This window comes from Rhea pennata, chromosome 9, assembly GCF_028389875.1.
Source record: "Rhea pennata isolate bPtePen1 chromosome 9, bPtePen1.pri, whole genome shotgun sequence".
NCBI lineage: Eukaryota > Metazoa > Chordata > Aves > Rheiformes > Rheidae > Rhea > Rhea pennata.
The window spans coordinates 27,215,991-27,227,750 of NC_084671.1; the positions used below are offsets into that span (position 1 = coordinate 27,215,991).

At 47.8% G+C, this 11,760-nt stretch overlaps 1 protein-coding gene across 4 annotated transcripts in view; it reads left to right on the forward strand.

Moving 5' to 3' along the window:
- The window catches only part of VPS8 (VPS8 subunit of CORVET complex), a 93,565-nt gene that overhangs the window by 68,255 nt on the left and 13,550 nt on the right, over positions 1 to 11,760 (forward strand). For all 4 annotated transcript variants that reach the window (XM_062582256.1, XM_062582257.1, XM_062582259.1 and 1 more), the window contains 3 exons: positions 765 to 934; positions 1,873 to 2,041; positions 10,539 to 10,619. In XM_062582256.1, coding sequence (XP_062438240.1) covers positions 765 to 934; positions 1,873 to 2,041; positions 10,539 to 10,619 — 420 coding nt within the window. The remainder of the gene's footprint in view (positions 1 to 764; positions 935 to 1,872; positions 2,042 to 10,538; positions 10,620 to 11,760) is intronic.

Consider the following 11,760-nt stretch of genomic DNA (forward strand, 5'->3'; position numbering starts at 1 on the left):
AGAGATCATCTCGCTTTTGAGCTTTTGGGGAAGACTTGCTCTTAGCTGCACAGGCCGTCTGATCTCTCACTGCCTAGCAGTTGCCTAATATAGGCTGCATGTCATGTATGGACCAGGCAGTGCCCTTTGAGCTCTGCCCTCCTAAGGAACTCCAGGTGCAGCCTCTGAAAATTTCTGTGAGCAATCACGGACCAGAGCATTTATCCCTGTTGCCTGTTCTGTTGCTGCTGAAGGAAGCAATAATCCCTAAAAACTAAGGATATTCCACTTCTGTTTCTTCAGAAACAATCTTAGATGGGCAGAACCAGCAAATGAGAAATTTAGCTTTTTTTTTTTTTTTTTTGGGGGGGGGGGGGTTCATGTTTTAATTGTGATGATGCATTTGGGCCTTGATTTTTGTTTGCCCATGTCTAGTAAAATGGGGGATATAAGCAGTTGCTTACCAGATAGGGACAAAAAGGGGAGTCAGAAGTACAGAAGATCACAAAATGAGCCTACCTCATCTCTTTTAGAAATCTTGGACAAAAATCAATAAAGCACTGATTTAAAAGTGAAAAGATACTGTCTGTCTACATTAATGTATGATAAAAGGATAAGTACTTTGAGATAGTGGCTACAAAACTTATAGGGAGAATCCATTCTGTTTGTTCTTGCTTTTAGTAATCTGCTAAGCTGCTTGTTGTGATGAATTGACCAGGATGGAATTTCTGCAGTCTGGAGAAGGCAAAATGACCTAGTTTTTCTGTATATTGTCTTTCACACAGACCCTTTTGGAGACAACTACGAATCTTTTAAACCATGATCTCCATTGGTCCCTGTGTAACCTAAGAGCTTCTGTTACTAGAGGGCTTACCCCAAAGCAGGATTACTGCTGCATTTGTCTACAGCAGTACAAAAGAAGGCAAGAAACTGCTGATGAAATCATTATTTTCAGGTAAAGTGAAGGGGCAGACTCATGGGTGTAATCATGTTAGCAGTCCAAAAAAGAAAAATACTAGTCTTTGGCTTACACAAGTAATCGTCTATATGCTGGCAGTCAAGTATTCCTGCCCCTTGCACTGTAAATGGGCTGGCTAATCAAACGGATATGAGCCAACTTTCTTTGCATGCAGCCAACTCTGTCTCAGCTGGAAAGTATTGCCTTACAATTTTGAGGAGCAGTTTAGTGAACTCTCAATTTATCTGTCATCTCTCCAGCAATATCTGTGTTAGCAGAAGGTGATTTCCTGGTGGAATTGGTCAGCGTAGTCCTACCTGATACCCTTAGCCACCTAGGTGCCCTTACTGAATGACACTGTGAGTCTGGAACCACAAAAGCTCTTTGTGGATATTCATGAAACTTAAATGGGCTGGAAATTGGATGCAGCAAGTACAACTAGGGACACTTTGTCTTGCTGCCAGCTAACACAGTGGTCTGTGTGCTTGATCTGTCTCAAATACAGTGCTCTGTGTTGGTGAAGTTTGGCATAGCAGATATCCATCAAACCCCTAAGAGGCAATCACAGCATCCTGGGGTTATTTGACTTTACTTGTGCCTCTCAAGTCTATTGCAGTCCTGGCTCATACTCTGATATCTCTGATATTCCTGTGTGTAAGCAGGCAGCCGTAAAATAAGAGGATGAGATCATTACTAGCTTGGCATTACAATCTATAGCTGTATCTGCAACTGGGCACCTGCTGTTATTTTTGAAAGTCTAGAAATACTGCTGGAGGGTGTGAAGGTATAAGGGGAACATACATGTTGCTGATTTATAGTTACAGATAAGCAGCCTGATTTTCCGCTAACCAGAGATTTCCCTTCTGAAGCGTAATACTGTTGGCTGTGTTACCCTGCCTTCGAGCACCTGCAGAATTCGTCTCTTGTCTTTGCAGCTGTGGCCACTTGTACCATTCCCTGTGTCTGCTGAGTAAAGAGTGTGGTTTAGTAACCAAAGGCCTGATGAGATGGACGTGCTATAAGTGCAACTCTAGCAGCAAGGGAGGAAAACTGAGTGAGAACTTTTCAGAGCTGAAAAAAGGAAGCGGAACATCGTTGGCACAGGTAAGGTTTATGAGATGGTTTCTCTCCAAGTTAATGTAGAGAAGGGCTCACGAGTTCCCTCACTTTGTTCTCATGTCTTATTTTGCTTCCAGACAGGGCCCATGATCAGTAGCTCTCAAACACTATCTGCAGTTAACTGGTTAAGTTTATGAATGTCACTTTGCTTTGATGGGTATAGAGAGCTGTGCAAGAAATGGAAATGTTTTCATCCCAGAGGTCTTGGAACTGCTAACCTGCGTGAAAGGAAGCTGGATGCTTGTGCCTGCCTGCCTGCTAGATACATCCACCATTCTGTCTTGCTTTTGAGAGCCTCGACAGACCTTTGGGGGCAGTTCCTTTCAAATTAGGTATAGCTGTATTTTATACAAAACTTGTAGTAAAAGCTGGTGTATTCTCATGGCTGGATCATAGCGCCTCAATTCTGCATTCCTAGCAGATAGCCTGGGTCTGGGTAAAAGATCTGACGTGGATTTGACTCACTATAAATGCTAGCGAAATGCTTGAAGGCGCTCACATGTAAACAAGATGACTACACCTAGGCAGGGAGGAAAAGAACAGATCACTGGTTTGTATTTTATTGTCAGTGCTAGTGTGCAAGAAGTTTTACCTTTCTTAACTCAAACAGAAGTCCAAATTCAATATGCATGCCTCTGTCTTGTCACTGGCATAGTGCTAGGGATTGTAAGCAAAAATAATGGGCAGCTTGTTGGGATGTCTTCTAGGAATATTACACCTGGGGGAACTGAACTCTGCAGTAGCCTGTTTCAGAGGAGGTGGTTTTGGGTGTGTGTCACCACCCACATGCATGCAATGTGAAGTATTTCTACTTCTGAAAGCAAAGTAATTCAATCTTGGAATATATTTTTATAGTATTGCTTCAGTGTTCTTCTAGCAAATTATTTCAATTTCTATCAAATCAGTTCTGATCAAAAGATAGCTAACAGCATTAGTCAACTTCTATCAGCTTCTGTATTAACCAGAAAAGAAACTTCCTGCTTGAAGGGGGACTTAGGAGAAAGGTGATCTCTGAGGAACGTTTGGAGCGCAATGCAATCTTTGCAGTCAAACTGTATTAGTTTTGTATATGTGACAGAAAGAAAAGCTTCCTCAGTGGAGACTGAAAATCAACTATGGTCCAACCTGTCATCTTACAAATTTCATGTACTACCACCCTGTTGCAGCAGAGCACTGATACTGGCTCTAGAATTAGGCAGAATTGAAAGCCAAATATTTTAACCTCTAAACTTCTGATCTGAAGGAACGCATTCAAATGAGTGTGACAGGCCAGGTTTAACTTTAAAAGCTAATGGCAAAGTTCAGTACTAAAAAGATGTTAGTCATTAAAGTGCCTGGTGCTTTGTTAGCAGTGCCTTGTGATACGGGTATCGCTAGGCTTCTCAGCAAGCAGCTAGTAAGTTGGAGAACCTCATTTTCCTCCCTTTAAAACTGGTCTGGACATAGTCGCTGGCAGAATGAAGTAGAAAATGGTCCAAATGACACGGGAGTGATCAGGGCATGAAGGAGAGGGTGCTATCCTGAATTTAACTGATCCATCTTCAGAAGCAGGAGGCTGGCTGGGGCTCAGGGCTTCAAGGGAGATGTGCGGAGGGACTGTGCGGGGGGAAAAAAAGGGGTTACAGCGAGGATCGCAGTGCCAGCTGGAAAATCGTGAGCGCCGGATCATGCGAGAGTGCTGGCTGCTTCCCCGCTGCCCCAGTCACGTGCTCTTGGCAGGGAGCCCCGTCGCTTCCTCTCCGCCCGGCCCGGCCCAGCAGAGTTTGGCTGCGCTCCTCGGAGCCCGAGTGCTGCTTCGCGCCCCCCCGCCTCCCGCGCCTCGTGTCCCAGCTCCGCTCCAAGTTTGTGATGCTCGTCGTGTGTTTGAATTACAATATTTAACTGTTGTACTTGCATGCGATTGAACTGTTGTGCAGTCAGGGCTTTAGAAAGCCACGTATATTTAGACTTGGCAAAAGGTGGTAAAATCTCTAGCTCCTCCAGGAAGTTCGTTTGCTTAACAGCTGGTGCTCAGTAGGGTTAATTAACCTGGTGAGGCAACAGTTCCTCTGGCCAGCCAGTAGTCTGAGTTCCAGAACAGGCTGCTTTTTATTATTGTTTTATTACAAAAGGGAGAGCTGGGTTGTTTTTGCCTCAGCTAGTTGTTTAACTCGTGTCACGTGTCCTACCAGCGGCAAGAGGCTGGAGCCTGGCCTGTCTTGCAAGCTCTTGGAGAGAGGAGGTGAGGCCAAGCGGAGGGACTGAAGCGGGGGAGACCTGCAGGGTTCCCGTCTTCAGCCACTGTCACGCGTTCCCACGGGTCCTTCTCAGCCGCAGTCCGAGATGGCCGTGGTCATTGGCCTGCAGGGCGACCCCAGGCATGGAGAAGACTTGTTTCTGTGTTTGTCACAAAGTCTGTTCAGCTTTTTGGGGCTGCAGTTCTCCACATTTCCTCGTAATTCAGCTGGCACCAGTCAAACCGGGAGCCTTGTGCTGGTCAAGCTGTTCTTCCTGCTGTTCTTACTTCTCTGTGTCTGGCGTTTGTGCAGATAATGAAGAGGAAATCCAAGGAGAAGGCCAATAATACAACTGCTGCCTCGAGCCCTGCCTTCTCTAGACCCTGGAGAGCCAGCTCCCCAGCTCCTGGGACGTTTTCCCTAGACCTGTGGAGACCTATTCTGGGTACTTCCTTGTAATCTTTTAGAAGACCCCGAAAACTTAGTCTGTCTCTTGGTATAGTCTAGTGGTGTTTTTTCCCCACAGTTTAGACGTTTATTTTCTTAGCAAGCTCTGAAATAAGGCATAGATCATACTGACAAATGCCACTGAGCATCTGGAGTGCATTTCGTAGCACCAATTCTGCTCTGCTGAAACAAAGGCTGTCGGTTTGAATTTTGCAGTGCTGCTGAGATTTATATGCAAAGCGACAGCCCAACAGACAGTGTTTTTTCTGTTCCTGCTTTGCATGCATGGCTCCTATAGCATTTGCCTTGAAATTGGAGGGACGGAGGTGGAGAGATGCCACGAACCAACACTGAAACTTTATGGAATCTGGTGATAGCACTTAGTTGAAGGGAGCCTTACTGTGGGGTGGGCTTGAAACATTCTGCCCTGGGCTAAGGGGAATGTGGAGAGAAGCCTCTGATTTTGCTATCAAAAGTTTGTGTTGTCTGTGTTGCCCCCTAAAACTTGCCGCCTTCCCAAGAGTCATCCTCTGGGTCTAGAGCAATCATCTTTCCTGTCCTCCTCACCTTACATGCTCCTGTAAATGAATGTTAAACGGAATGAAAACGTGTGTTTGTGGGTGGGTGTTTTTACTGCTTTAAAACTTGCCGTGGTTTTGCTGGGTTGTGATGTTTGCAGTAAGCTGAGGCGTACTAGGTAACGTGCAGGCAAGCCCAGCTGTTGCGCAGAAGTGGTTGCTCTTGGTGTCTTAGCCATTGGTCTTCAAAACTGATTTGCCTCATTACAACAAGGTAGTTCACGTCCTGCAATTAGCCTGCCAGGCTACGTAGTGCAGTGCAGTTGTGGCTCTTGGGGCATGAATTCTGCAGAAAACACCATGAAACGCTCTGGTAACTCTGTGTTTGAGAAGGCACGCTCTAAGGGCACTACTGTTAGAGCTGTCCAGATGGCAAATATGTTTTATTCAGGACTTTAATCCTGTCAAGTCACGCCAGGATGGACGCCGAGTGTGATCTGTAGCTAATGCAGTTTGTTTCACACGCTGTGGAGCCCAGCTCCACCTGCTCCTGCAGGCCAGCCTGCTGCCAGCACCCCTCTGTGCAAGGCCTCCTTCCTCCCAACCCGTTGCTTCTTGCCTTTCGCCTGGAGAGATGTTGGTACCACACTGTATCGTTCAGCCAGAGGTGTTAGACGTTCCTCTGCAACAGGTTTGTGTGCTTTCTGCTGGGTGTTGGTGAGGGTTAGAACATCTATTCCCAATGCTTTGCTTAGAGCTAGACAAGTGTTGTCTGACCTCTGTCAGTCAGTACGCAGAGTCAATTTACTATATTCAATGTATCTTGACTCCCAGAAACACCAGAACTTTGCAAGGGCTTTATAACTTTGAAAATATCCATTAACATTTTACACAGGGGAATGCACAACCTTGTAACTATGTAGCAAATATTCCCACGTACAGTATTAACTGGGAAAATACCCACTCCTGTAGCTTTGGGATTGGTTTTGGTGGTAGATTCCTTCAGCAAGGAGTAGGAAATCCATGTGAGAAAGGAATTGGAGGCACTTGGTACCATTGGCTTCTTCTCAGCAAAACATCTGTGTTTTAAGATTTGTTGTGGTGTTTGGGGAACAGAAGTGATCTAGTTAGAGGAAAACTGAGTGCAGGTGTCCTAACTAGTAGCTAGAGGAGCAGCAATGAAGTTAAAACTGAAAATTAAATGCAGATTCCAAATAAAATAGCCAATTTCAAAAACATGAATTATCTTTTAGCATCTTTGAAATCAAAACTGAATGTTTTCTTGGACCTTTCTGCCGGGGGATTTTAGTTTCTTTATTTGTAGGGTCCTTAGTCTCCTTTTTTTGCTTTACTTTAAATCTCTATTTCAATCAAAATATTCCTATGGTTAGATGAAAACTGCTGCCTTTTAATAAAACACTTCAAATCTAGGAGGATCTGTGGAACAGACTTATTTAAATACAGTGACAGATGCTGGGCTGTTGCAACCTGTTGATAGTTTCACAAACTGCCTCGGTCCCGGTTGCCAGGAGTTATGTGTAGTTTCGCACAGCGCTTGACAGTCGTATCTTCGATCTCCAAGGAACCGGCACAGCTCAATACGTCCGTCTTCAGTGTGAAACTGCAGCCTTTCGGTCTGTCTTTGCAGATCTGCCTTGAAGCACAGGCAGGGAAGAAAGCTCCGTGTGCCTTTCCCTGTGCTAGCAGCGGCTGCAGTAGCTTGTCGTCCAGGCCTGGTCCGGGCTGGGGATTCAGCACCCACTGTTTGCAGCTCAGCTGGCGCTGTGAATAACCTCTGGTTATTCCGTGGTGCTGTACTTGCCGCTCTGCTGATGGGGCAGCTGCTGCTCCCCTCCACGGTTTGTGCTCCTTCCAAGCTCAGAAGTGCCCCAAAGCGGTTAAGGAAAATGTAGATAACTGTCTGGTTTGGCTTTTTGATTTTTTGTTTTCTTTTCTGATGGCACGCTGGAGGAGAGGAGCAAAGCAAGTAGAAACAGGTTTCTTTTCTTCTGTTTCTAGTCCCCAGATGAGAGGCGATGAGAGGGAATTAAGGCTTGTTCAGCGGTGATTGCTGCAGCTGATGGCATCTCTGGCTGCTCTGGAGAGCAGCTTTCAGAAAGGCAGGTGGCAAATGAGCATCTGCCCCTTATAAGTCCCTGAGATGGCAAGCTACAGTCTCCGGATCCCACCTCTCTTCCCATTCCTTTTACCCCCATTGCTGCACGGTAGAAACGGCATTTCATGTTGTCTGACATGTGACTTGAGCATAGAAAGGCTTATGCAGCTGCCATCAATCTCCCTGGACCAGCGTTATTCCTAAACACGTTATAAACTTGTAAACAGCAGTGTGTGGGTGCTGGGAGCTGCAAAGGGGGCAGTTGGCAGAGACCTCTGCTTGGGTTTTCTGAAAGGTAACGTTATGAGTGAGTCTGCTGGAGGGCCACTAGTCCTCCTCGCAGAGGAGCACTAGGATCATAGAGACCCAAACCGTTTATATTTGGGTTCACCAAGTAGGACGACTACTTTCTTTTGCATTTCTTCACCTTCTCTTTCTCACTCAAAAGTCCTGGCATTGGGAGAACACCGGACCTTTTTAGTTTTCTGTGATTAGCTTTTGTGGGATGCTCTTTAGCAGCCTCCTTAGTTCGTGTTTAGAAAATGAATTATTTGTCTTTGTGTGTGATGCTTCTGTCATCTCAGATTTGGGCAGGGAGCTGAGATCAGACTGAGCACAGGCCTGCTCTGCATCGTCCGTATGTAATGTTTAGTCCACGTGCTTGCTGTGCATCCTTCGAAGCCTGCTGCGCTATAAATAGATATCGCCTCTGCTCGGCTTGGCGTCCAGCGAGGACGCTTATGGTGAGGGTACTTGGGGTTTGTGTTTAATTAATGCTGAGCAGCACTATTGCTCTTTGGCTCAAGGCAGCAGCAGAGGGCCAAGGGAATACCCCAGCAGTGCCCGATGCGACCGTGAGCCGTTTTACTTGCAGACAGCAGGTCCTGGTTTGCCTGCCACTGCCACCGTCACCTCCAAACAGCCTGGAAATGGCTTTGAGAGGCTGCAGGGATCCCCACTGCCGCAGGCAGTGACGAGCTGGCCGGCTCTGCCGCCACGCCAGAGGCAGAAGCCGGCAGCACGAGGTGAGCGAGCCCCAGCGATGGCCTGAGCGCTGCCGCCGGTAGCTGGTAGATGAGCACGTGCCTCCGGTGACGCGGTTGGCGGAGGGAAGGGGCCGGCAGCACTTGTTGCCATGACTGTGGAAAGACTCGCTGGCAGTATTTTGGCTCGTCAGCCGGAGAGCGATCTGACTGACGGCCGCGTACATGCGGCAGAGGGCCGGCCGATCGCGCTGCGCTTTCCTTGCCCTCGAGTGCCTGTGGCCGCAGCAGCTGCGGAGGGTGGTTTTACCTTGGTTTTCAGTTTTTCCCAGGGAGAGCGACCTCGGTGTCCCTTGGAAAGGCCCGTGCTACCGGTCAGCAGCAGGTACGGGACCCTCGCTGTCTTCTGCTTGCTGCTTCAAAGCCCGAGCAGTGTGTGCAGCCCCCCTTGGCTGGTGATTAGCAAAAAGGTATTTACAGCCTGAAGGATATCTTGGAGGGCGAAGAAATAAGTGTTGGCACTGGCACCTAGCGTGAGTGGTCTGTGCTCTGGACGCTCCTCTCAGACCGTTCGAACGTCTCGAAAGCAATTTTCGTTGCACAGTTGCCAGCGCAGTTTCCCTCTTCCCTTGGGCAGTGATTGAAAATTGAGTCAACGGCTAAGGTGACGGGATCTCCGGTAAAAAGCCTCCATCCCCGGGCACTGCCCAAAGGGCCCTTCGTGTTGCGGGGGCATGGGGGCTCCCCTGGGGCCGCGAAGCCGGAGCTCTAATCCAGGCCCACCTGGGCAGCTCGCGGGCTGCGACCATCAGCCCGGTGAGCTGTTGGTGACATGGCTAACGACCTAAGCAACGTGCCCGAGCTCGGCGTGCTTTCCAGGGTGCTTGCCACGACCTGCTGACCTGCTCGACCACCCCAAAAGGAGGTGATGCTAACCCCGAGCTGGGGCTGGAACTCCCATTGCATTCGCAAGGGCAGGATTTCGTTCTTCGTTGTCGTTGGCCGCGCTCCTCGAAGGCAGTGATACCAGGTCTTATAACTGGGCTTGACCCACTGCCAAAGAGAGTTAAGGTGAATTTGAATTCAATAAGCAACCACTTGTCATTGGATTGTAACATTTTGGGTTAACAGCCCATGGGAAATGATTTTTTTTGAGAAAATATCTAAGAACAAATATTGAGTGTTCCCTTAAAAATAGATCCCCAGAGACAGCAGATGCCAGATTGCTGCTTATGAGTGAGGCTGTTCTCCCTGGCTCCTGTTGCAGTTTCTTCATGATGCTTTTGTTTTGGAATATGAGCAGAAACATTCAAAATAGAAATATTGTGATGTGATAAAATGGATCAAACCTACAAGAGTATGATACTGTATCCTCCCTCCCTGGCGTATTTAAATGCTGCCTTTTAAAGCGCTTTGTAGCCAGCCCTTGTTGCAGTAAGGCTTTTGCTGCACAGTGCTTTAACCTTTGTGATGCTAAGGACCTTCTCTTTGCAATTCTGCTGCCTTTCACTTGCAACTCTGTAACCACCCCTGAGCTGCTGGGGTGGTGCTTTTACCCTCTTATCCAGGGTGCCTCCCTCCTGCCACTGCTGAAAGCGCTGGGCAATACTGCTATGTCTGTTGTGCCCGGTTTCTCCCGGGATGCGATTGCCACCGATGTGTGAATCGCCCTTTCTCCCTTCCACCCCCCCCCCGCCTTTTCACCCTCATTTCCTAGCGTTTAGTTTATAATTTTATACTGTGGGGGAAAAATAGACCTTAGGAGATTAATATTAGTAGATAATAGTAATTTAAATAGTAAGCATTCCCCAATAATAGCCATGAGCCGTCTGTGCCTGATCACAGCATGTGCAATCAGCACTATGTTATAAGCCAGCAGGGAGACTGAGTGGAGCCTGGGGGACGATCCAGAAATCATGGGGAAGAGTAGCGAGGGAAGCCGAGCTGCTGCCCCGGAGACGAGCTCAGGAGAGACTGCTCACCTGGGGAGCCTCATCACTCCCCTTCCCAGCTGGTTACAGGGGAGAGTTTTCCCTTCCTACTGAGTGTGCAGAAGAGTGACTTAAGCCAGAGGAAAGATGTTCTTTTTTCCCTCTTACCAGGCTGCACACTGGCTGCTCCAGGCACCCGATCAGGAGCAGGAACTTGACTCTTACTTAATCTTGTATGTTGTTTTTGTAACCTTCTTACTCTCTTTATCAGGCAAGTTCAGAGTCTCTGCTGGATCCTCAGCAAATCCAAGCTTTTGATCAACTCTGTCGGCTCAACCGAGGAACCTCTAGAGTACGTACCACTTGTTTTCCTTTTGGCTTTAAATTTGATAAAGGCAATTTTACTTAATGCCAGGCCAGATACTAGAACTAGAAATTTGATGTTTTTCTTGGAATTTTTTTCAGTGCTGGCAATTTACTCTGCGCAGAGCTGGCTGTGTCACATCATAAGGCAGCCACACTGCTTCTAGCCTCTAACAGAGCTGGGAGAATTCACTGGCAGTAAAAGAGTGGAAATGCCTCTGGCTCTCCAAGGCTGAGCCTGAAAGGTGCTCGTAGTAGGGCAAAAAAATAAGAACAGATATTTTTTCCCAGAAACCTTTTTGCTGTTTTTACAGCTTCCCCAGACAGCCTGCTGATGGCTTTGCTGCTGCTTTGCTCTGCGTGAAGAGGCTGTGATGTGCCACTAGCCTGTACTATGGGGGGTGGAGGGTTGGCACCCTTCAGAGAGGGCCTGGGAGGATGTAGTCCCTGTTATTTGCAGTCTTTGCAACATACAAACATGATTTTAGGGGAATATAAATTATACAGTAAACAAGAGTAAAACAGGTGAGAGAAGAGGAAGACGCTGTTGCAGGCAGGTCCGTAGCAGAGTGCTGGGTGCAAGGCTAACGTGGGCCGTCACTGCGTTCAGAGGGAAGCTGTAGCAGGGGTGGCGCTTTCTCAGCACATACTTCTCTGGTGTCTCTCTCCACCAAGATGATTGAGGATTAATACAGCAGCAGCTTCAGCCCAGCCTGGAGGCATGTCTGCCTGCTGGTGCTCTCCTGGTCACCTAGCAGCAGTCAGGCTGGAGGTGAGGGGCATCAGTGGCTCTGGGACCAAGCAGGCAGATGGTGGACAGCAGGAACGAATGCCCATGCGTGGTTATATGCACCAACAGCAAAAGGTAGGGAAAGGTCAGCTGGGCCGAAGCATGTCTGCTGCTGACTGCCAGTGCAGCCAAGATCCCTGGACTCCATTCAGAGAAGTTGCTATGTTTTCTCAGACTTTGCTCAAGTTCTTTTTACATTTGTAAATAATTTTTCTCCTAGACACCATGCGGCTTCTGTGTTTGCATGGAGGGCCCCCCTCCAGCTGTCCCTCCATCCTGCCCAGGCAGCACGGCTTGTCCCAAGGAGAGCATAGCTCCTACTGTTCCTGTGTCATCCTTG